At 40.6% G+C, this 27,230-nt stretch overlaps 1 protein-coding gene across 1 annotated transcript in view; it reads right to left on the minus strand.

Moving 5' to 3' along the window:
• RORB (RAR related orphan receptor B) overlaps positions 1 to 27,230 on the minus strand; it is a 191,459-nt gene that overhangs the window by 59,597 nt on the left and 104,632 nt on the right. The window contains exon 2 of the mRNA XM_030567863.1: positions 3,352 to 3,437. Within this exon, the coding sequence (XP_030423723.1) occupies positions 3,352 to 3,437 (86 nt within the window). The remainder of the gene's footprint in view (positions 1 to 3,351; positions 3,438 to 27,230) is intronic.

The following is a 27,230-nucleotide window of genomic DNA, read 5'->3' on the forward strand; positions in this document are numbered from 1 at the left end:
AAGCTTTTCATAGTAAAGACTGCTGCTTATTTTCTATCATACAGGAATTTACACAGTCATTTTTTGTTCCTATTAGAATGTCATGGGTCATATTGACTTGGTATAATTTATTTTTTCCCTTCACTCATCAGATGTACAAGAAAGCTTGAGTAAATGTTTTCTTGGACTATATAATATTTTATATCCTTTTTTTGAATGGCTACATTTATTGGGGAGAACAATTGCTCTTTTAGGTAGAAGAATTGTACTGACCTAGTGCGTAGAGTAGAAGAGCTGAAAACAAGTTTCTTGGCTCTTTTACTAACTCGGACACTGAATCACTTTGTGATGTTGGGCAAGTCACTTAACTTTTCTCTATCTCAGTTTCCCAGTCTGTAAAACAGGTATAGTAATATGTTCCATACCTCAAAGAACTAGGCTTCAATTTTAACCACTTCCCACAATGGTGGAGAGACAGGTGGAATGAGACACTTTTGAGAGCCCCAGAGACATTGAGGAAGGCACAAGGGGTGAAACCCAGGCCTCCGTGAAGTCATTCGGAAAATTACCAGAAGATATCAAATTCCTGAAGATACCTAGGCATGCTGCAGGATATGACAGTGCTATTTGCTACATCCTTTAATAAGGTGCAATGAGGACTGATAGATCAGATAGAGAGTGATCGCTTTGTGAAAAACATTCACGCGCAGGTGACAGGGTGTTTTTGTCATTTATCATTTTCCTGTATGAGTTCATTTGAGAGAGTAGTGACTATCTGGTTTCACCCAGATAGTTTTTATTGAGGCATTTAGTGCACTTGATGAGTAAAGATGTGTTGTGGTGGGTGTTGATCACTGTAGCAGTGGAGATATGGCTGCAGGTTTTGCATCTATTGTTCTCTCTGGTTCTGATGCTGTTTTGAGTTGCTCTGTCCTGGTCTGTGGGGAGCTTACTTCTGATGATGAGCTTGGGTTGAGGGGTTGTTTAAAGGCCAGAAGTGAGTGTTAACAAAACAATCATTCTATGGGCTTGTCTTCATGTACAGCACTGCAGCTGCACTACTGTAGCGCTTAAGGGTATGTCTTCACTACCGTGGCTGTGTAGTCGCGGTACCAGGGCTGGGAGAGAGTTCTCCCAGTGTAGTAAAAAACCCACCACCATGAGAGGAGTTGCCCCCAGCACTGGTGCACTGTCTATACTGCCACTTTACAGAGCTGAAACATGCATCGCTTGGGGGAGGGTGTTTTTTCACACCCCCGAGCAAGAAAGTTTCAGCACTGTAAAGAGGCAGTGTAGATGAGGCCTTAGTGAAAACGCTACTATGCTGATGGAAAAGCTTCTCCTATCAGTGTTGTTAATCCACCTTTCCAAGAGGCCGTAGCTCTCCCATTAACATAGCACTGTCTACAGGAGGGCAGAGGGGTTAGGATTTTGCACACCCCTCAGCGATGTAGTTATACTGGTTATACTATACTATACTATACTGATATAGATCTATAGTGTAGATGTGGCCTATATCTGACCTCTCAGTCCTCATCCTCAAAGGAAACACTTTGAGCCCGACTGCTTAAATTCATAACTCTGCTAGACACTAAAAATCATGGATTGAACAGAGACACTGGATTTCTAGCTTATTACAACAATCTGTTACTCTCTACCCCCCGTTTTTGTCCTATGACTGAAGAGGTGTTAAGGGGACGCTGTACTATGAATGATCCCTTTGCATATGGGCTAACTATTTATGTTAAACGATCTGTTCCAACTTGCATTTTGCTGTGATGCTGGGCGTGCTTTTCCCAGACCTGAAGAGCTCTGTGTGGCTCAAAAGCTTGTCTCTCTCACCACCAGAAGTTGGTCCAGTAAAAGATATTACCTCACTCACCTTGTCTCTCTAATATCCTGGGACCAGCACAGCTACAGTTAGATTGCATACATCTTTCTTCATGACAGTCTCATGAAACAGGATTAGACTAATTGATCTGCTACTTTGAAACTGGCACAAAAACAAAAGGGTTACAACTGTGTTAAGTGGTAGAGAAGCTTCTTATCTCAATATGCACGTAGAGCTAAGAGGCATTGTCTCCTCTTGAGGCACACACAAGGGCTACCAGGAACAGTAATCACATCCAGAGGAGACTTTATTCCTTACTGCTTTATGTAGACTAGTTACAGAGACAAGAAGTCCTTTTTCTGCTTAAAAGCATTTTTCTTTATTATTATTTTTGTGCCAATTTTAAAGTTTCAGATCGATTAGACTAATCCTGCTCTGTGCGATCATCATAAAAAGAAGCCTATTTCCAATCCAGTATCACAATAAAATTGTGTCACAATGGGGGATGGTTCATTTAGAGTTGTTAAAGTTTCTGAAAGACAAGGTCTGATTTTTGGCAATATCTCACTTCTCAATTTACTGGCATTAAATCAAACTTTATTTTTGGGATGTGGTAAATCCAATGTTTTGAATTTTTCAGATGCCTTCAATGTTATAAAATGCTAAATACAAACCTGAGGAGCAAGATATTTCACACTATACAAATGTAGAGGTGTATGTGCACCCACAAAATATACAGTGCATGTTTCCATCTATAAAATGACCTGCAGGTGCTAATCAGAGCCTTTGCATCTTTGCACGTTCAAGTGGGTAGTCAGAACTGCAAGCACGAAGATTTGCCTTTGCAAAATTCTCAGCTGCTGTGAGTGCTAAAATAGCCCCTTATACATGAGTTAGCCATGGGGACTGCTTTAACGTATGGCAGCCTCCCCACAGGTGCTGATGGCAGGTGCTGCAGCCCCAAATCACAGGAGCACTATGGACATTCTCCCTTCTATCCCAACCTGCTCCTTTCCATCCCTGGGGTATGCCAGGCCTGCAAAGAGGGACAATGCGGTGCCATTTACACTCTTCCTGAGCTGGGGGAATTTCTCTCTGGGCAATTGCAATTTCTTTATGTCCCCTTGAGAGCATAGAGACAAAATCAGCCCCATATCTCTTAAAACTGTGCATTATGACACTTACATTAACTTTGACATTTCACACATATAGTAAATGAAACAAGAGAACAAACTAGTCCTCAGGTTCATTCGGGGTGGAGCAGTTCTAGCATACTGTAACCAGCATATGTATCACCATTTATGCTGCATCACATATTAATAATTCAAAGCCTCAGAGAAGGAGCTATTTTCCAAATATCATTTGACTGTTGAATAAGGAAGACAACTAGTAAAATTAAACATGGAACACCTGTGTATCAGCAGCAGGCATTACAGCCTTTGGCACGCCTTGTCTGAAAGGGTGTCAGAGTGTGTTGTGAAGTACACAGATGCCTGAGGCAAATGCAGATGCCAATGACAGTGCTGTATAAAGTCTCATACCTTGCAGCCTTCACATGTGATGACTCCATAGTGTATTCCAGAGGACTTATCTCCACAAATTTTGCATGGTATCACTTCAATTTGTGCTGAAAAAGAGAAAAGGGTTATTTTTGGTTTATAATGCCGTTCATTTCTTTTCTTCCCTAACTACTGATCATAGAAGTTAGAGCTGGTCAGACATCTAACTTCCTGCAAGTGTAAAATTGTTCTTAATGATATTTTAGATTTTTTAGTGCTCTGTTCAATCCAGTTCTAATTGATTCACATAATGGGGCTTCCACCATTTCCCTGAAGAGACTGTTTCACAATCTAATAGATCTCATGATAAGAAAGCTTTCCCTGACATTTGCAGTAAGTTTTCTCTTTCTTTCATCCCCTAGCTATACCTATTGGATCACTCTAAACAATAACCTTCTTCGGTGTTTACAGCCTTCAAATACTGCTAGCCAGTAATCTTGTCCTCCATCATATCCTCACTCTTCATTTTGCTGAGGCAGAATTGCCATATATGATTTGATGCTCTTTCTATTAAGCTCCCCTGGGCTCTTCCCTCTCCCCCCCATCATGGCTGATTGTACTTGTACACTTGATATGATGCAGTTCACGTGATGTTCTTTCATGTCCTCTGATTTGTGGTTTACTGACATTCATCAAAAGACACTAGCAACATCTGTAAATATCTGCAAAGTTCTGCCTCCAAGGAATTGCTTAAACCAGTGATTTATTCGCAGATATACCTCACCTCCTGCAGTCAAAGCCATTTATTTACTGGCTCTAAATTAGAGATGAGCAAGAGCCATAGATCCAGATCCCAACATCTCCAGTATCTGGTCTTTGCTTTGGCTAACTATAGAATTAGCGGCTAGCTGCAAGATTCAGAACTGCATGTAGATTCAGATTTACCCAGAATCTGAAAATATATTTTCCTCTCTCTACATATAATTTTCTTTTTTCCATCTTATCATTTCCTATATTTGAGACAGAGTATTTGCCTCATTCTCCAACTTTGAATCCTTTGCATGACTTCTCCTGTCTATACTGCATTGTCAATCTGCTTACTCGTATGTAGGGACAGACTCTGCTTGGCTCTGGGCAGGTGCACTGGGGAAAGGGAGCAGGAAGCCTTCCTTTCCCTTCCTTCCCATGCAAAAGCCAGGCATAATTGTAGCCCTTGTAGTTTGTGGGCCAGATCCTCAGCTGGTACAAGTTGGTATAACTCTAATGAAGTCCGCAGAGCTGTGGATGTGACCTCCTGAGCAAAATACTGCTCCCTTCTAACTCCCTAATTGGGCATATGCCACCCCAAAGTGAGTGGGGAAGGCACATACCCACCTCCCACTACAAAGATGCACCTATCAGTCCTGTCACTGAAGGCTGGCTAGATGCAAAGGAGGAGCATGCTGTATCCTAAGGAATAGTGCAGTATGCACTCCCCAGAGCTCTAGGAGGGATTGTGGGTTAGTGCCTTCAAGGCACAATCTGGTTTTTAGTAAGTAACAAGTGTGCACATACAGTGAGCGATGATGGGGGTGAAGGGGAAATGGAAGAGTCCAGAGGAAACCTAAGATGCATTCCCTTAAAAGTCATGCTTTCACTTGGAGGTACCACAAATGCTGGAGCATACACTTAGCTGCAGAGGATGAAAAACTCATTTTCAAACTACTGCACACCCACACATGTACACAGGTGTTCATACTATGGAGGTTGTTGGAAAAACAGCAAAGTGCTCTGGCTTTATAATCTAGTACCAAACTGTATCTGTCATCATTGTTCCCAGGTAAGAGAACAGAGACTCATTACAATTATCTTTATAACTCCCTTTATAGCTTGACTAAAATCAGATGAGTACCTGTATGGGGTTGTCCCCCTACAACTCCTTGGAATGTGCTGTGTGTCTCTCACTACTAAATCATTGTTTATGGTGGTTAAGAATTCATTTTTTAAATAACTCAGTTTAATTTCCAGGCACAGTGAAGTGCACAATTGCCTCCCATGCTCAAGTGGCCTGCAAAGAAACCAGTCATAGTTGTGGCCCCTTCTTTCAGGGAGCTGAAGTGAATATTCCTTTGCAGGGCTGTCTGGGAGGAGGAGGGGGGTGGGCAAGTGGGGCAATTTGCCCCGGGCCCCACAGGGGCCCCCACAAGAGTGTTTTGAGGGCCCTGGAGCAAGGTCCTTCACTTGCTCCGGGGGCCTCAGAAAAGTCTCGCAGGGCCCAGGCCCCTGGAGCTTTTTCCACTCCAGGTCTTCAACAGCAATTCGGCGGCAGGGGATCTTTCCGCTCTGGGACCCACCACTGAAGACTCGAGGGCCCCTGAATCCTCTGGGAAGGCCCTGTTCCTTTGGTGCATCACCAGAGGTGAACAGTGTCCCAAAGAGGGCAGGAAAGAGGTAGGAAGGAATATACATGGATGGTGAAACTTCCACACCCACTGTGCACTCTAAGGCATTTGGGGAAGGACTGTGCTTCCCTGAAGCACAGTGTACTCTCTTGAGACACAGAAGCTCTGGACCTTCCCTAGTGCAAGACTGGGTGATAAAAGCATGATCTAGACATACACTGTTGCATACACTTGTGAACTCCAGTCCACTAAAGACAAATTGTCAAATGGATTTTCACTCACACAAATCTCCTAAACTCATTTATATTTCTGTGCAATTGCCCATCTAACAACCAAGCCCACAGGACAACTTCTGCAAATGTAAAGTGAGGGAGCAAGAAGAAAATAATTACACCACCCCCGCAACTAAATAATAAAGTACAGTAGTTCTGCTAGCTAATTCATTACTGTACTGTTTCAAAAATGTGGCTGATTTATGGTTAACCTATCACATATTTTAATTACTAGTTTGAGTTGAATACAATTTTTTGTTCATATATTTTAGGCAGACATGGGCTAGATCCAAATCCCTTAATGCAAATACCTATGAACTCTGGGAAAGTTCAGATATACTGTACATTTTGTTCCTCAGCCTACCCATGACGTTAGCTTCGCCTTAGGTTATGCCTTCACTGCATAAAAGATGGCAGTGGGATTTTACAGCAGGGTAATTAATAGGCATTAACTATTATGCTGTAAAATCCTTGTGGAAACAAAGCACTGCAATTTTAGCGTGAGATAGCTGGGTGAGGTCAACAGTATACCCCACCCATGGCTGACCGTGCCCAGTTCATCTCACAGTAAAACTGCAGTTCTTTACCTCCAGAAGACTATGCACTGGGACAACTAAAAACTCTAATTATTCCATGGTAAAAACACACCCTTTTTGGCAGTGAAGACAAAGCCGGAGAATGATTCCTAAGTGCTGCCAGTTGAGAGACTGAATTTCAATTAATTGTAGATCCCTAGGGTGAGAACCATGCAGAGGGAGAAAGCTTAGTCTTTGGAAGGATGGACTGTTTTGGGTTGTCAGACCTCAAAGGGATAGATGTAGGTCTCAGGCAGAAACTAAAGTCTGGAATATGGAGAAATCCTCAAAAATCAGTAAGTCAAGCTGTGCGAGGCAACAAGTGAAAATAGTGGAATAATAATAAAAAAATAGATTTTAAAAAATAGTTTAATCCCATTTACTATTTATTACTTTATTCCTGTGATAGGAACAAGGGCATAAGGCTTGATTCTGCAAACACTTACTGCATTGAGTTTCATACCTGTTACTGTGAAGAGTCAATACTACTACATCCAGTAAGGGACTGCTCATCGTCATAAGTATTGTGCTCAGTTACAAGTATTTGTGGATTGGGTCCCTAAATGCTAAAGCTGTAGAGTTCAATTATTGTGGAACAAATACAGTCGGCTCATCCGCAAATCAGAATCAAACTAATCGTTTTATAAGTTAGTAGTAATAGACAAAGTGGGTGAGGCAATAACTTTTATTGGACCAACTTCTGTTGGTTAGAGAGACAAGCTTTCAAGATTACACTGAGTTCTTCTTTAGATCTGGGAAAGTGTCACAGCTAAATGTAAGGTGGAAGAAATTGTTTAGCACATATTTCAAGAGACCATTCAAGGTGAAATAGCCTGTTAATATCTCTCCCATCATTAGGGGTGGGGGGGAACTGGAGGGCTTAGTATATTATAGTAACAGTGAATACAAAGTCTCCAGCAGATTGGTGTTGCTGCTTCTAAGTCTGTGTGGTAACTCCCCAGATAGACACATTGCCAAGCCACTTAGTATGCAGAAACTGCTCAGCTGCAGTGCTGTGAAAAAACCACTCCAAGAGGCGTACAGCTTTCTGCACCAGGGCTACAGCGCTGTAGTGCCAATGTTGACACCCTGCTCGATTACAGTGCTGCAATTGCTCTCTGGGAGGTGTCCCACAATGCCTGCTCTTGCCTCTCTGGTCATAGGTTTGAACTCTACTGCCCTGTCCTCAGGTGACCAACCATCATTCCCACACCATAAATTCCTTCGGAATTCTGATAATCCCCTTCCTGTTTGCTCAGTGATGCATGCAGTGGTCCCAGCACATCTTTCCAGGTGGCCATGCCTGCTCCATGCACCAGGCGATCCCCGCTTGGAGCAATGCTATGCTGTTGGACTTCATCAGCATTTGGGGAGAGGAGGCTGTCCAGCCCCAGCTGCGCTCCAGCCATAGGAATTATGATACATATGGACAGATTTCATGATGCATGACAGAAAGGGGCCATGACCAGGACACATTGACGTGTAGGGTAAAAGTGAAGGATCTGCAGAACATCTACCACAAGGTGCAGGAGGCAAACCGCCACTCCGGTGCTGTGCCCATGAGCTGCCGGTTCTACAAAGAGCTGGATGTAATGCTTGGTGGCGATCCTACCTCCACTGCGAAGGCCACTGTGAATACTTCGGTGGCTTATGTCAGTCAAGAGTGGATTGAGCCAGGAGGAGGAAATCTTGGACGAGGATGTGGAAAGGAAGGGCGACCCAGAGGAAGAGGACGACTCGGAGGTCAGAGATGCATGCAGCCAGGTGCTCTTTTCTACCCTGGAGGAGGCTAGCCAGTCACAGCTGTTGGATCTTGGTGAAGCACAAAACAGGAGAGGAAGCCCCTGGTAAGTGGATTTGATTTGGGGAATTGCTGAAGTGAGTTGTTGGGGGCAGGAGGGTTGCAAAAAGCAGGTTTGTGTCTGTATGATGTGCATACCACCACTTGCCTAGTCTGAGCAGTGGAACAGGCTGTTGATTGACTCCCTCACTTCACGGGACTCTCCCTCAGAGATCTCCAGGAAAAACTCTTGTGGAGGTACTGGGCAATCCGCTGCCACTGGTTCTTTGGCAGAGCTGCTTTGTTTCTTGTTTCCTTTGATTTCCTGCTCACTCTCAGCAGCGAGATATCTTCCATAATGAACACAGCCTGTGGAAAATGTGGGGACAGGAATGATTATCAGGCCCCTCCTACAGTGCTGGCTCTCCTTAAGGGCCATGTGCCCAGTGTACAGTAGGGTCCAGTAAGGGTGATTACCTCGCCCCTGCGGCTACTCACCATTTTGGGGGTCTTATGGCTCATGTGTGCTTGCCTGGGGTCAGCCAGTTAGTGACAGGTATGTGAATAGTGGCTGTGTTTTAAATCACTGAATCAGTGTTCTCCATGTTGCAAACAATATTGCTCTGTAAAATGCTGCGTTTTGGCTTCACAGAGATGACCTTGGGAGCCCAGCCTCCCTCTTTGTTATCGGCAGCTGAACGGCTGGGCAGAATTACAAAGCGGCCGTGAAGAACTAAAGAGAACTTTCTGCGTGAGGTTATGATGCACTCCGCCGCTCAGAAACAGGAACTGAAGATGTGGAGGGAGAGCGAGAAGAGGGACTGAAAGGAGAACATGGTGCACCAGAATGAAGCCACGGAGTAGCTCTTAAATGTTATGGAGCGCCAAACGGACATGCTCCAGGTGATATGAGGACTGCCAACCAAGCAGCTCCACACCTCACCGTCCCTGCAGCCGCTGTCACATAACTCTTTCCTATGGTCCCCTCAGACACTGCCAACACACTCTTATCAACCTCCTGGCTCCAGTCTGTACCCGCTGCTTTCATCCTTCCCTTCACAAATATTACGGAGCGTACAACATGCGGTTATAAGCATAGGAATATTGTCATTGGCCAGGTCCAGTTTCCCACATAGGCAGCGCCAGCAGGCCTTTAAATGGCCAAAAGCAGACTCAACAGTCATTCTGCACTTGCTCAGTCATTGTTGATCCGCTCCTTGCTGCTGTCGATGGCTGTGTATGGCTTCATAAGCCATGACATTAAGGTGTAGGCAGGTCTCCCAGGATCGCAATGGGCATTTCAACTTCTCCTACAGTGATCTTCAGATCTGGGAAGAAAGTTCCTAAACAGGCCAGTGTGCCAAAAGATGAGTGTGCCATGCACTTTTCTGGATCAGCCTGCATTAATGTCCGTGAAATGCCCACAGTGATCCACGTGTGCTCTTAGAACCAGAGAGAAATACCCCTTCTGATTAATGTACTCGGTGGCTAGGTGGTCTGGTGCCAGAATTGGAATATGCATGCCATCTATTGCCCCTCTGCAGTTAGAGAAGCCCATTTGTGCAAAGCCATCCACAATGTCATGCACATTGCCCAGAGTCACGGTCTTTTGGAACAGGATGCGATTAATGGCTTTGCACACTTCCATCAACACGAATCCAACTGTTGACTTTCCCTCTCCCAACTGGTGAGCAACTGATTGGTAGCAGTCTGGAGTAGCCATCTTCCACAGTGCAATTGTCACACACTTCTCCAATGGCAGGGCAGCTCTCATTCTCGTCTTTGCGCCGCAGGGCTGGGGTGAGCTCATCACATAGTCCCAAGGATGTGGCTTTCCTCCTCTGAAAGTTCTGCAGCCACTGTTCATCATCCCAGATGTGCATCACTGTGTGATCCCACTGTTTAGAGCTTGTTTCCCAAGCCCAAAAGCGGCTGTGGTCAGCACCTCCATGAATGCCACAAGCAATCTTGTGTCATAGCTACTATGCATGGCGAAATCAATGTCGTGCTCCTCTTGCCTTTTAGTTTTAGGAATAACTCCACTGCCAGTGGCCACTCATGACATGTTAATCAGAGCGAGCAGCATACTGGCCAACCGTTTGAGATCCATTCTCAGACCGAAGAGGCAGAGCACACAGTACACAAACCATTGAAAGATGGTGCCAAATGCGGACGAAAGGACAGGGATTGGTGCAATGCATCATGGGGCATTGGGAAAGGACCTAGGATGCCCCACAATCCCCCTCTGCCTTCCTACAACTCTTAGCAGCACAAGAGGAAGATATGCTCTGTAGGATAGCTGCCCAGAGTGCACCACTCTGAATACCACTGCAAGTGCTGCAAGCGTGAACCCACTATTGCACAGGCAGCTGACAGCATGAACACACAACAGTGTTTTCTCTTCAGCGCTCGCTGAGCGGCGCACTAACTGCTAGTGCTATAACTCTGCCACTGTAGACATACTCTAAGATAGCTCATGGAAAATGCAACATCTCTAGGGCAGAGAGAAGAGATTTAAAGAAGTCTGAAAAAGCAGACTTTGCTGCTGTCTCCTAGGCATTTCTCTTTTATTCGTAAGACAGCAGGACAATTTAAGGATTCATAACAGAAAACCTGAGTCGTTAATTGTACAGGCCAGAAGAAAAAGAAGCCAATGTATTCCCAGAAACATCTTGAATTACTGTAATTAACACCCAGTGTACCAGGTTTCCTTTGCAGATTTAATGATTGTCAGCAGCTCCCACACCTTCTTCACATTGCATCTTTGTTCAGTGCTCTAGATTTGTATATTTTCCCTCTCCCTCCTCCTCCTTTCAAACAGAGAGTTGATGAAACAGTATGTTAGTTCTCTTTCTGTAGAACTATTACAAAAGAAGCTGTTTCATTTTGAATCCTTTCTAAGCATAACAAATGTATCCTTTTATCAAGGGGGTATTTTCAGTTTCTTTCAGAATGTTGAAGTCATTACATGATGTACCTTGAAAATAAACTAATAGTAAAGTTGCCATTCATGGCAACTTTCAGCAATACAGGAAATGATGTCCTTCTCCCATTCAGACACAGTAAACATATTATATATTAGTATAATAGAGAACTACTTGTCTTCACTTTTCAGGCACTTCATGGCCTATCCCCTTTCTACCTATTATATCTAATAATCTACTGAGAATATTGAGTTCTGTCTCCTATTTGCCAATTATGCCTGCGTCAGTTGTCCATTTGCCAAATTTTCAAGCAAGTATCTTCACACATTCTCCCATGCCCGGGGAGAAAGTGTGAAGTTGCTTGCTTGAAAAATTGCATAGGAGGAGCTCCTCATAAAGATCTGAAATGCCACCAGATCATCTTCCTTCAAATCCCTCCTTGAAGCTCCCTTCTGCTATGAAGACTAAAAAAATCAACAATGGTTAGGCACTTGCTGTGCTGTGATTGCTGTTTATCACACTACTCATGATTATATCATTGGTACCTTGTGCTCATCCCATCTGTTTGTTGTATTCACGTCTCGTTTTATTCTTGGATTGTAAGTTCTTTGGGACAGGAACTGTTCTTTTGTTATGTGTTTGTACAGTACATAGCACAACTGGGCCCGGGTTATGGCCATTGGGAACTGACAATACAAATAAATAATAAATTAATAATTAATAAAAAACAAAACAAAAATGGCATTTCCTTTATGGTTTATGGTTTCCTTTATGGAACCTAATACCACTAGAATAACAGGAGGGAATAGTGAAAGGAAATGGAGTGCAGAAGATGACATTTTAAAGTCTAACAGCAAAGGAACTACCTACAGAATAAATTAACGTCACTCAAGCAAAACACCTGAAAAGGGAAGGATTTGTGTACCAACACTGTAAATGTGTTCTTTAAATTATCTTCAAGCCAGACATTAGTTACCCAGGCTCTCTAATGCTCTCCAGAGTGGAAAAGAAGCAAATAAAAAATCCCATTGCCTGAGTGGATGAACTAAATGTGATGTAGCTGTAGGTGAACTCAGTCACCTCTGAGCTCAGTATGTCAGAGATCCAAGTCTTCAATCACATGTTTCAAGGAGACAGCACATCATACAGCTAACAAACAGCTTCCTCACTCAACCAAAGGAATATAAGCAACTGTATTCAAACAGCATAGACCAGCATTTTTTCTAGCTGGAGCTAATTCCATTCCTACTAGAAATGTCATTCACTGGCTATAGTCAAATCAGACATCCTAAAAAATGAGGAGGTAAGAGTCATATGTTTTGAACATATGGAATTAGTGGTAAAACTACAATGCAATGTAAAAAGAGTTTACAAAGTTCATGTTGAAATGTAATTAAAAGTCAGCAGCTGTCCTTTCTGCGGTGTGCTTGATAATCGCTAGAGTCCATTCCTTCCTGGTCTTAGCAACAAAAAGAAATAGCACGCTATGGAGTTCTGGATAGTGTAAGACTGGCCAAGCATGTCCACATGCAGTCTGGCAGGAAAAAGCAGGACTAAATGAGACTCTGTCTCATGCAATCACTGCTTCACATCAGAGGAACTTCACTTTCATTCAAAAGAGGCTGGACTATAATCTTCCAAACTGGTCACTTTGGACTAGCTGGGGAAGGAGGGTGTGTGTTGAGGGGATATTCAAAGCTTTTAAGATGTTGTTCCAGATCAAAAGAGTGTTGTACACAAGAGATGGAAGGGAAAGATAGCTCTTAGTGGATTTGTTAATACCACAGAGATCATACTTGGAAAAATCAGTGGAGCTAGCGATTTAAAGAGTCAGTGAGCAATTTGATGGCATCCACTATAATTCTTGCAGGAACTCTCATCACCCTTCAAATGTATTTCTTTGAATAGTGACGGCAGAAATGTCACATTGCACTTCCATGTTTATTGTCTTGTTTATTGTCTCAGTGATTTCAATTGAAATATAGTCAGCTTTCAAGTAAAGAGATGTTTTTATCTAACTGCCAGTCCTGCAATATCAGCGTGAGCTCTGTGAGTTGAACAAGATTATCTTCTTCTTATGCAATATCATCAATAAAAGTTTTCATGACAAATTAGGCCCTTAGATCACTGCATCTCCACTACCATCAAATTATGCAAGCTTTCAGTCGGTTTGCTCTGGAATCTAGTAATCACTTCTGTTGATGGTGCACAAGAGGGATTAGATAGACTACAATTATGTTAGTCACTAAAGTAAGCAGATATGACTCTGACTATGCACAAAGAACCGAGCTGTTTTATAAAAAGGTGCCATTTTTACAGTCAGTCACAATGTAGATTCACGGTTTAGAAATTTGGCCTGTGCCCAGTCCCCTGGATCCTTGACTCTGCACTACCTTACTTAACTTCATCATAACAGTATAATGGTATTGTGTCCTCAGCAGGGCAGGCTTCAGGTCACAGCGCGCCAAGCGCGTGCTTGGGCGGCACGCCACGGGGGGCGCTCTGCTGGTTGCTGGGAGGGCGGCAGGCGGCTCCAGTGGACCTGCCGCAGGCATGGCTGCGGACGGTCCGCTGGTCCCACGGCTCTGGTGGACCTCCCGCAGACACGCCTGTGGCAGCTCCATCAGAGCCGCGGGACAAGCTGACTGTCCGCAGACACGCCTGCAGCAGGTCCACGGGAGCCACAGGACTGGCGAGCGGCAGAGCACCCTCCACGGCGTGCCACCATGCTTGGGGTGGCAAAATTGCTAGAGCTGGCCCTGGTCCTCAGGTGGCATTTTTCAGTTTATAAATACAAATATCAGTGCAAATTTTCATGACGCATCATTTCTGCCTTTTTTAACAGTGAACATCAAACTCAATTGCCATCATTCAGTCCTTTTTGTAGTTAATTCTATGCTTCCTATTTAGTTGCTGTTTTCAACTCAAGTGGGGCAAGGTGCTAAATGTAATTAGGGGCCATTGTGGCTCAGAATATTTTTTTTTTTATTATTTATTGGGTGAGGTACTGACTTTGGACAAGTCATTTCAAAACTCTGTGCCATCTGTAACACGGGCATGATGATGCTTACTCACCTTCGTGAAGTACTTTGAAATCTATAGATGAAAAGTGATATGAATCCAAATTATTAGTGATTATTATTACTCATGGGGCAAAGGTAATCTCCAGACTGTCCATGTTATCCTAGCTTACTGCATCTTGTTTGCCATATACTAATTTTAGAATACTAAATAGATACATTTCCAAGAAACTTTGATTTATTTGTCTTTACATCCAATAGTGAAGACGAAATTATAGGAGAAAATGAGCTGAGGAGAGCAATTTCTTCCCATTACATCATGAAGAATAGAGCTAGGCAAAATGTCCATACATAAATGCCCTCCCTCTCGAGTTTGTAATATTTTAGTGTGATGGACATGCAGCTGCTATGAATACTGTATGTGACCTACTTAGTGAAACAGTTACTGAACTGTTTGGGTTCTTGAGCTTGCTTATGTGAATGTATTGGTTCAGTTTCCTAGGGGGCTACTGGAAAAAACAAGGAGGAAGGCAGCAAACAGCTCTAGATAATCAGCCTTCCAACAAACACTTGGGCAATTACAAGACAACGGCTGAGCTATGAGTGGTAAAGATGCTATTTCCAGGCTCCAACCCAAAATTACTCAGCTCTTTTGCAAAGGCTGGGAGCATAGACATCAAAGGGAGCCACAATGGTGAAAAAGACTCTTGGGAGAGTTGTCAATATGCTGTTTGTGAGGGGAACAGGCTGATTCTGACACAAATCCTGGTGGAGTGTGTGAAGCAGCCGCGATATCCGCAGCCTTCCAGGGAATGATAAACGTGAGGAAAACAGGCATTTATATAGACTGCTTATTGTTGAAAGATCTTTTTTTTCTGAAAAGCTTTGGTTCTAAATAAACCATACTTTGCTTCCAGAAGGCTTTCTGGACACCCAAGGAACAGGCTTGTAGACATTAAATGTAAGTTGAACCTGCTGAGGTAATCACAGTTAGTATCAAGCAACTGCAGCATAAGGCCTGGTCTGAGAATGGGAGAATCGTGTGATCCCATCCTGATGGAGATGCTAGCTTGAGGCCTGAGATGAAAAAAGGGGTGCATTCAGAGGGGTCAGGGGTGCAGTTAGCCCAGTAACTTTGTCTATAAGCACAACACTTCTTAAGCTTCCCTAGATAGGTGCTTGCTGTTCCATAGCCTGGTATTTCTATTGAAATCTATTAACCCATTTTTACTTTTTACATAATATGGCTGCAAATTATACATGCAGTGCTTAATGGAGGTGTTAAAGTAAAGCAAGTCAACACATATGATAAGAAGCAGGCCCCCCAGCCAGCAATCTGGGGTACTTTAGAGTGTTCAAATCATAGTAATTTAACAAAACTCTAAAAGCCATATCCTGTACCCCATACACCAACCTTAAAAATAGCAGGGACACATGTCCAGCATTACTACTAGGAGAAGATTTAACTGCATAATAAAGGCAGAATTATTAGTGCACAGTTCCATATCCCATAAAGACTCAAGCAACAGCACTGCTGACGCTGCACACTTTTCCTAAAGCGATTACTATTGTAATCCAAAATATACTACCCAGGCTATCTTATATTTGAGCTCATCAGATCCAACGTTCTGCAAATAATCTCCAGCAGCTTTAGCTAGTGTTTACATAAGCTGGTCAGGATGGTTGTTTGAGCTACGACGACCATATCTTTTCTATGGACAAATGAACTACATCAAAAATATGTACTTACAAGAGCAATAACAGCATATATGGAAAATATATTACAAATGAAAAGCTCTTCTCTAGGAGAAGCATGCTCTATATTCACTGTTTTACACAGTCAAGCTCTTTGTAGAATATTTCCACCACCCCCTCACTGTTTCAGTATATAATAACCTCTTTGCAGCTTAAAACCAAAATCCTTTTCCCTCCCCACATGTTCTACTCCATCGCACACACATACAGTGATTTGTTTTGAAAGCTGTTCATGAGTATTGGGCTGTCAGTATTGATTTCTTTTTTAATAGAACATAAAGTCATGCAAACATTTGGGAGCTCTTTTGGGGTGTGGAGGGAAGAAACTGAAAGAATGACAAAAACTTTGCAATTCAACTGGGCAGAAGAGTAGGGCAAATTTTTGGTCTGCCAAACATATGCCTTTAATTTTAATTATTTCTTTTTGTTTTTCCCAGTATTCACACACAAACTTGAAAGCATTTTGCCTATGACAGCTGCTTATCATTCATATATAACACTCAAAGTCCCTCTGCCATGTACATTGGCCAAACTGGACAGTCTCTACGTAAAAGAATAAATGGACACAAATTACACATCAAGAATTATAACATTCAAAAATTAGTTGGAAAACACTTCAATCTCCCTGGTCACTCGATTACAGACCTAAAAGTCCAATATTACAACAAAAAAAACTTCAAAAACAGACTCCGAGAGGCTGCTGAATTGGAATTAATCTGCAAAATGGACACCATTAAATTAGGCTTAAATAAAGACTGGGAGTGGATGGGTCATTACACAAAGTAAAACTATTTCCCCATGTTTATCCCTCCCTCCCCCCACTGTTCCTCACAACTTCTTGTGAACTGCTGCAAATGGACCATTTTGATTACTACTACAAAAAGTTTTTTTTCTCTCTTGCTGATAATAGCTCACCTTAACTGATTGCTCTCGTTGGAGTGTGTATGGTAACACCCATTGTTTCATGTTCTCTGTTGTGATGGGGCAAGGCCAAATGGCTACAGTAAAGTACTGAGAAACAGGTATGTTAGCCCCAGGCTAAACAAATCCCTAGGATCCTGTTAACCAAATGGCAGTTGCTCCAGGTTAATCAAGGCACCTGGGGTCAGTTAAGATCTTTCTAGAAGGCAGTGCAGATAGCTACTTTAATTAGAACACCCGCAGCCAATCAAGGCAGGCTAATCAGGGCACCCGGGTTTAAAAAGGAGCTCACTCCAGTCAGGCAGGGAGGAGCCAGAGGAGAAGGAGTGTGTGTGAGGAGCTGGGAGCAAGAGGGCAAGGAGCTGAGAGTGAGAGAGTGTGCTGCTGGAGGATTGAGGAAGATAAGCATTATCAGACACCAGGAGGAAGGTCCTGTGGTGAGGATAAAGAAGGTGTTTGGAGGAGGCCATGGGGAAGTAGCCCAGGGAGTTGTAGCTGTCATGCAGCTGTTACAGGAGGCACTACAGACAGCTGTGATCCACAAGGCCCTGGGCTGGAACCCGGAGTAGAGGGTGGGCCCGGGTTCCCCCCAAACCGCCTAACACCTGATCAGACACAGGAGGAGTTGATCCAGACTGTGGGGAAGATCACTGAGGTGAGCAAATCTGCCAATAAGTGCAAGGTAGAGGAGGAACTTTGTCACACTGTGTGTATATACAGCTTCCTGCTGTATTTTCCACTGCATGCATCCGATGAAGTCAGCTGTAGCCCATGAAAGCTTATGCTCAAATAAATTTGTTAGTCTCTAAGGTGCCACAAGTAGTCCTGTTCTTTTTGCGAACACTCAAAAGTATAAATGTAAATTGCTCACTCAATATTACAGGTGTGCAAAGATTTGATTTTTGATGGTTTTAAAAATGGTGAGAGCTTTTTTGCATTACTCTGTCTTAAAGAACATGATCCTGCAACAGCATATGTGCAGAGTGTTGCATGTACTAGTAGGAATATAAAATAAATAGAAATTATGAGGATAGAGAGCACAAGAAAACTTGATCCTGCATTAATGAGAATCATGCTGCTACACAGCCGCCACGTTACTTCTGCTTAATGGCAGAAGAAAAGCTAAAGCATGGAAGAAATACTGAAGGGCCTCTTTTAAAGGTTGAATATCACACCTGAGCTTATGTCTCCTTAGACACATTTATTCTCTACCCACACCCCACTCATTTTAACCATTGCATGTATGAGATCAGACAGCAAGTGTGTCACTGTTTTGAATTATTTCCACTGAAGATGGAAGACTATGTCTAATGCTTACCCTTACTTGAGCTCATGCAGTCTCTGTGAGCAGCCTTCCACTCCCAACTGCGCACCACAGGATAGAGGCCAAAGTGTGCTTATAAACTTCCTGCCCTCAAAGGAAAATGTCTTTTTGCTCAAGCTGTCCGAGTTTCATATTCTTTATGTAACACTGAAAACAGAATTCTGTGCCCTGCCTAACCATCAGGGGAGAAGAGGACCATAGTACAATGTAAGTCCTTTACAGAAAACTAGTTGACAATAAGCAACTTTAATACTCATGTCACTAAATAACGCTTTTGGCCCACATGCTTCAAGTATAATCTTGTTTAACTCCTCCTCTAAACTGTTTAGTCTCTGAACAACATCATTACAACCACCCTGACTAATAAGAAGGATAAATATTGCAGAAATCTCCGGGTTATAGAGATTCAGAAACAGTAATGTGTTTGTAAGGTTCTTTATTATTTCATGCTCTACTGAGAACAGTTTAGAATCTAAGCGGTTCATTCTAGAGGTAAACACAAATTAAAACCCCACAACCAAACACACCCACACTTTGGAGAAATTTATATCTGGACCTGAACTTTATGGTTTGGGCCTATCTCTAGTATATTATCTTCCTGATATCAGCATACAACTTTCATATTAAGCATAAATATCAAAGAGAGACTAAGCTCCAACCCCCATTTATAGGAATGTATTCACTATACATAGAAGTGAATTAAAAATTAAACATCGAATAAGCAGTAAATTGTTAGAAATAAATAAGATTATTTAAAATTATGATATGGACTTAGAAAAGTTACTTGCTAATAACATTTGAATAGAAAAAGTATTGTATTCTGTCATACGCAAGTCACATTTGGTGCTCATGTTGCTTGGCAATTATGTTTCATATCATTCACCGCACATGAACGTTTATTTGTACATGGTAGGAACTTAACAAAGCCTCAGTTCGGTCTGCCTTTTGCATCCACAATATGGAAGTGAAAGAAGAAGGGAGTTTGGGATTAACATATGTGACACCTAGTATGACCAGACAGAAATCTTTGTTGTTATCAGGGATGCTGGAACTAGAGCTGCTGGGGATGTAGTAGAATCCTTGACTTGAAGTGGTTTTATCATATATGAGATTTACAATTTTGTTCAATGGCTCTCAGTCCCCTTACTATAAAAATTGTTCCAGTGCCACTGGTTGTTATCATTAAAGTTGTTGTAAAAAAACATACATATACAAATGTTAAACTTAATTTGGAACAAACATTACCAGGTGTGGAAATCATTAGTTAAAGTGAAGACATTAATACCTTTAAATTCCCTTTAAAAAGCAGATGTGAAAATTCTCTTTATACACTGTAACAACCTTAACTCTGACCTATAATACACAGTTACCAAAAGTAGCACTTCACTTTTCCAGTTTTACAAACTTAAGTTAAAATGACTTAAACGTATACAGCATTGAAGTATATACAATAACTATAAACTGACTTTCATCAAACTATCTAAACTATACATTTTGTGGTTTATTTCTCTTTCTGCACATATTGCAGAATATTGAATTATTTACACAATATATTTAAAACAAAAACAATTTTTTTTGGTATCTCATACTGATATACATAAGGGACATGTCTTTATTTAGTAAGTATTATAATATGTAGAAAATATAATATATAAAATACCATAACACTTGCATTATTCTTTATCCACCACATTTGCCTTATTCATTACATTACTGATTATTTATGCCATACGCTATTTATTAGAAAGTATTTGCACTATTGTATATAATTAAAAAATGAGGAAGGGGTCAGGGTTAAGATTATTGAAATGTCTAATGTGAATTCTCTCATCTATATTTTAAAGAGGATGTATGGACTGTAAGAGCATTAAAGTCATTATCTACATTACCTTCACTGATCATCGCCATAGTTTTCATTGCTTAGGTTTTATGAAAGAACGTACCTTTTCTCACAGTTATATTACATACTGTAGCAAACATAATGTAAAGTAATTAAGTAATTTTGGAAGGAATTTCCTAATATTTATTAAAAAATACAAGGAACATTAAGAATACAAATGAGGCCAGCTTTAGCCTGTGAAGAACAGGGAGCACTGGATCTTCTGGACATCTAATTTGCTGTACATAACAGTCCACAATGATTTATAGAGTACTTCAGGGACCGCTAAGTAGGGAATGTGGATCAGGAACCACAGGCTTGGGAATGGTCTTAGTGAGAGAAGTAGAAGCATGGACAAAGGGAAGAATAGTGCCCATTTACCATATAGCCTTCCCCTCCCTTCCCAAATAAGATCAACTTTTTCTCCTAATCCAGACATCCTCCCATTGCCTGGTAGAATCCCTTTGCTCTTCTGGTAATTTAGTGAAGCTAGATGCCTTTTGCCCTTATTGAAAAATGATATAACCATGCAACTAAGGATATTTTGCTAATTACATCATTTTCTGACTTATGTAAGATGTCTCAGGGCAAAATCTGGCCCAGTTGACTGTTACTACTATCTACTTTGATTAACTACAGTATTTTTTTGAACCACAGGATATGATGCTATTTTAAAAACATTTTAGTAAGCTAAGTATACTGTATATTTGCAATCCTGAAATGTCATTAATTAATACAGCTTTTCATGCTAATATGTTACTGCTTTAGGCTCCTTGCCAAAATAGCTAACTACAATGCTCAAGGAAGAGTTTAGAAGGAAGAATTCATGAGCATAGTTCATGTCTTTACTTTATTAATTAGCATGATTCAGTAGCAAAAACTTTCTTCAAACCTGAGCTGTTGTCTTTTTTTCCCCTTTTGATAGAACAAGAAATTTCAAAGCTAAATTAACCCTCTGCTGAAAGTTCACTAATGTGAGTGAGGATGTGAGTCACTGGTGGGCCAGATTCAGGTCTTATTTGCACGTGAATAAATCTGGAGTAACTTTAAGTGCATTTATCAGTGCAACAGAGATCAAAATCTGGCCCACATTGTCTTGGAATCTTATATAAATACTATTGAAATTAATGGAAAGAACTTCCATTGACTTTCATTGGGATTTGGATTAGATCCTGCATTAACTATCCAGTATCAGCACAGCAAAACTTTCACAAAGCAAAACTGTCACAGCTAAAGCAACAGAACAACAAATAAACAATAACAAAGATTTCAGGCTGACAGAAGGTTATCCTGAAATCAGCTAGACCTCCCACTTTATATCCACTCTCATGATTTTCTGTATTGAGTCATATTTTTGATCATTATCTATAGATTTTTAATTTGACATATTTTTATTTAATTTCACTGTACCTTCTTTTCAAACGTAGAAAATCACCCAGAGATAGCTCATGGATTTGCATCTGTTGCAAAGTCTACTTTCTGGCTATCTGTCAACTTACCAATTTAATTTGATATCTTAACTCACTGGGTAATATACAGTCTAAGTAAAACTCCAAGTTGAGGTATATCAGGAATATATTTGGCCCAACATGATTAATATTTTCCATTTATTCTATGTGAGCACCTCATCTTACCAAGGAATGGAAGAAGAAAAAAGTTTGAACTCACCAATTGCATCAGTTTTTATTCTGAGTTGACTATCAGACATTTTTATGCAAATAAATATAAAGCCTAAATACAGAACAGTATTCTTTCTACTACTCTACTTACTGGCTACTGCACCTATGCTGCTGCAAAACTGGAATCTTAACAGACTTCATTAGCAAGATTAAATGAAAGAAGTGTTAAAGGCCTAGACTGTTCCATTTCATTAAGAAAGGGTGAGAGACTGCATGAGGGAATGAGGGATGGGAAAAGTACTACTCTTTTGATACCATCTTTACGTAGAATGGAAAATCCTGTTTCTTATTTACCTGCATTTTTTTTAAAACTAATGCTTTTTAGAAAGATATGATGACAAATCTCAGCCTCCTCCTAACATCGGAAACCATTCATTCAGTCTGATTTGTGAAACAGAGGACTAGATTTGAATGGCATGTTGCAGAAGCCTTATTAATACATGTAATAAGACCATCACTAAAATAATGCATCCCTACATGTGTTTGAAGCTAAAAGGTTGATTTGCCACTTCTGTTTCTCTCCATCTATTGCATTTGGACCCCATGATATGTCACATACATTTTACTTTGAAAATCTGTATGAGTTTGATACAATTGTTGAGGAATTTAAAAGAAACTGACAAATGGAAAAACATTAAGATGAGTTCCAAAAGTTTATCAAAATAAGGAAAAATATAGGAAGTTAGGGGAAAATATGGGGAAAAAATGCCTAAGAACATGTTATCCTGTTAAATGTTTTTCCCAGAGATGATTTAGCCTATGGAAAGTTAGAGTGCCTAATAAAAAAAGTGCTTTTATTGTATATTATTTTTATCATTGCATTGAGCAACAGCAGTGAGTTAATTACCAACAATAACTAATTTAAATCTACACTAACAGCCTCTGGATATTTTTCATGTGATCTTGCTTAGATTCAGTCACACAGGCTGCTTTTTATATTGTAGGTTATAATCCTAAATAAGCAGCAGCTTCATTTCTTATTCCAAAACACTGGGCATATGGCATTTCAGATGAATAAAAAACCCTCAAGAGACAGTCTTGCATACTAAAAGAATAGGGACAGCCCTAGCTCTATTATTTCATAAAATGTAAGCCTTTGATGTTGCAGGGCATCATTTTTCCTGATTTGCTAAATAATTGGTGTATAATTTCCCTCCTGTTGCCAGAGCATTTCATTCTGCTGAAAGAGTGATCGCAGAAGAAGATTTCTAAGGCTCACTGTTTCATATTAAACCCACCATGTTTCTCCCATATAAGTACACAGATCAAAGAAATGGCCAAAAGAAATCAACAACATATAAGCTGTTTTCATTTTTTCCTCTCTAATTTGTGTCAGTAAGAATTGGTTCTGCGTAAGTGATAAGGAAATCAATAGATTGTCACCCAATATTACACAGAATTTAACTTCCAATTGGTGCAGAGTTTCAATTACTGATATGCTAGATTTCAAATCCACTTATGCATCTCTTGCGTACTCAGAAGTCCCATTGGTTTCAATGGGAATTTTCGGTGGGCAAGGAATGCAGGATCTATTCATACAATATTTACAGGAAGAGTAACTTCTAGATTTCAATGGGATCAGTGAAGGCAGAGTTTGGCCCCAAATATTTATAGTCAGCTTGAATTTGGTAATGATGTTCTGTTTCTAGAAAAACTGGCAATACATGAACCACAGCTTTTTAAAACAAATGGACGGCTATAACATTATTTCAAGTTCATAGAAAGGTGAAACTACAGGAGGTAACATTTCTGGAAATGAATAAGTCTATTATTCCTGAAAATGTACATTGAGGACACTATTATAGAAGCTCAACAAATATAGATTGGCCCACTGGAATTCCAATCCTCTTAGTACAGAATTATGTGAGCTCAGGAATCCCTGAAGTTCCACTGCTACCTGCATTTTGAGCTGAAAAAGTTGCATACTTGCCTAAATGATCAAACTATTGCATAATAGTTACTGCATGAATGTCAGGGACTCAGGCGTCTTTTACACATCATGAAACAAGGAAGGCAAGAAAAATACATTTTTGGAAGTTTGTGAAAAAATTCCCATTGTGCAGTATTTCCATGTTGGCAGTTAAGATGAAGTAGTATTGTTCAATGAAGGAGAAAAGGGTATTCTTTTATGTGAAAACTTCTCTGAAAAAGGGCAAGGAATTAAAATGAAGAGTGCTTTTCATATGTTTCATGGCATTTTATATCTGTTGCTCTATGCATAATCACTTAAAACTGCAGAATATAGTCTTATCTATGAATGCCCTTTCAGTTGTTCTTGTACCATGATTTGCTCTGTGTTTTCTCTAATATATGGAGGTAAATATACAAGTTTGGACTGGGGAAGAGAGAGAGAGAGAATGAATAAAAAGTTGACATATATTCCCCAGTAGCTGAAAATAAACTACAAGAACAATCAACAGTATAGTATACTGGTTGGAAATATAATGATGGCAGCTATTATATCATAATACAAATTTGATCCTTATAGGTATTAAAAGAGAGAATCTACTAGGTACTCCAGGTTTTTATGAGACTGCAGATTTTGAAAGCAATGTGAAGGTACAGTAAATCTTTATATTTACATCTATTCCACATGTAGGTGACTTAAATTCTATAAAATTAGATTTACACTTTATTTTTCTCGTAACTAATCGGAAACCAAAATGCATGAGGGACTCACAGGCTAATTATTACATGATCAGTGTAGAGCAAAGAAAAGGAGAGGGAACTCTTGATCCCATGATAGCCTCCTTGCCTCCAGAAGTAAATATCAATATTTTGAGTGATAGAAATGTAGGGCTGGATTTACAGGCAAAAATCAAACAAATATACAGTTTGAAATAGATCTGATTAAATCTTGTGACAAAGGACCGATCCTCCAAAGGACTGAGTGGAAACTGAGGGTCTTGTTCATGCTCTTGTGTGTTGATTCCAGACTATGGTGTCTCCTGCAACCCTGAATACATTTTTATAACTTAAAACATTTCAGTTGTTCTAAGTGAGATGGCTCATCTTAACTGAGGCCAATCTGGCCTACGCTTTAGAGACAGCTATAAATGGTGAGATTAAAGGACAAAAGCATTTATTGCTATCCACCCACCCCTATCAGTAAACTAATATTTTAAGAACGAGCCCCAAAGGTGGCCAGAGTGGAACTTTTTTCTTAAAATGTATTTCTTCTATTTTATGAAAATACATCCAAATCTTTCAGGAGAAGGAGGGTTGAAAAAGTATAACCACACACAAGAATAAATTCTATATGGCCAGATCCTGACTTGATGTAAACTGGCATAGTTCCACTGAAGTCAATGGAGTTGTGCCAGTTTACACTATCTGAGGATCTGGTCCTATCTTCTCAATTATTCCTAAATCAGTCATTATGGTAGACTAAAGAAAAGACTAGAACTTTGTAAAAGGAGGTGCAGCTGACTGCAGAACTCTTCTTTTGAAAGCTGCAGGTGCTGTAACCCCCCTAGTTTTACTGACAGTGCCATAGGAAATTCAGCAACAGCTTCTAGGTTGTGGCCCTGCATAATTTCAAAGAAGAAGCTTCTGCTCTTTCATTATAGGAAGTAGGTATTGTCCTTGAGGAATGTGATCAGATGAACCTGCAGGCTTGCTCTTCTTTGCTTTATATATTTCAGCCATGCAGGCTTTGATCCACCTTGCAAATATCTTTTTGGATGCTGGGCTTCCTCCCTTGTGCGTAGAGAATACAAAGAATAGTCTCTCTGCCATTCTGATGTTTGTGATCTGTAAATCTAAGTCTCCATGGCCTTGGGGACATTTCAACAATATGAATTAAATTCTGTTCGCAGGCTGAAAATACAGAAATTGTGACACTATCTCCTGGTTTCAATGAAAATCAATACAAATGTATACAGAATGAATACAGGCACTTTCATTAGGATTGCTATATATGGGGGATCACAACAAAAGGATGAGCACAAGACATTGCCAACTGTTCTCTCTTGGACCTTGTGAAAATAAACCCTCTAGAACGGGGGAGGGGGAAGGGAGCAGGGAGGAAGAGAGAGAAATAAAAGGTCTATTAGTCCACTGAGCAGTGCATTTAAGTTCAAAGAATTCAAAGATGATAACAGAGTCTTTGCCTTTATGAGAAGAAAGGAAGTGTCTCTGAAGAACATTACAACATTAGGGTAAGAAAAGAGACTTTCCCCTTCAATATGACTTCTAACAGCTCAGAAAACCACCACGTTAAGAACGCTGTGAGCTAGAAAGTTATCCATACCAAAGAAGAAGAAAATCAAGGACATGTAGAAAACATTATCTTCTAAACTGAACAAGTTGAAAAAGCTGACCTCAGATTTTTAGTATGCTCTATTGTTAGACTTTCTGCTGGAAACTTGTAATGTCTAGATGACCTTTCTGCCTCATTTCTTCCATTTCACTTTCCAAGCAGTGAGTGACAGTATGCTTTTGGTAAAAATCTGTCTCCTGAAAAATGATCTCAGGCCTCCTTGAAACCTCTAAAGGAACATTTATGGGCAAGTCCACCAATTCAGGAAACCTCACCTCCTTTTACAATATGGAAATATTTTTCATTCAACACATAATTAGACTGTGGAACTCATTGTCACAGGAACTTACTGAGGTCAGAACTTAGCAAGATTCAAAAAGGGATTGGACAATTATATGGATAACAAGAATATACAGAGTGACTATAATTAATCATAATATTTTTGTGGAAAAGATACTAAACCTCATGCTTTAAGCTAATCTCTAGCTATTAGAGACCAGGATGAGACAATGTGGGGGGAAGATTATCCCATATCTACCCAGTGTTGAGTTCTTATACCTTCTCTGAAGCATCTGCTACTGTCAAAGACAGGCTGCTAGACTACATAAACCTTGCATCTGATCCAGTCTGGCAATTCTTATGTTTCTATGGAATCAGTAAATTTTCTTTGCAATCATTAGTAATGAGGAAATATACATAACAAAGATCTGATTTACTCCTAAAGAACAGCACACGTTGGGACTCTCTGACTGTCAAAAACAATGTAATGATTGGAGATCTTCTGGTTGTGACTGGAGAGCTGTAGCTGGAATTCTTGTTAGGTTTAACCTCAGTGTAGCACTCACTCCCACTCTGTCATGGGTACACAGGAAATTAGAGTTCTGAAAATGAAATGAGTTAACCTAGGAAAGTAGAATCCACATTTAAACATGTTCCAATGTATTTGGTACGTCAGACATTTGCCAGCTTATGTCCTGAGTTCCACTTTTAAGTGATTGGTGATCACTTAGATATTTTTGATCACAGTGAGGTTGGCCAATAAACTCTTTTTCATGAATCACCTTCTGAAAACCAGAAAAGCTTTGAAGGCTGCTTTCATGTCTAACATATCAATCCATATTATTCTCTTTTGGCCTGATGCTCTGAGCAC

The sequence above is a fragment of the Gopherus evgoodei genome, chromosome 6, assembly GCF_007399415.2.
Source record: "Gopherus evgoodei ecotype Sinaloan lineage chromosome 6, rGopEvg1_v1.p, whole genome shotgun sequence".
NCBI classification, from domain to species: Eukaryota; Metazoa; Chordata; order Testudines; family Testudinidae; genus Gopherus; species Gopherus evgoodei.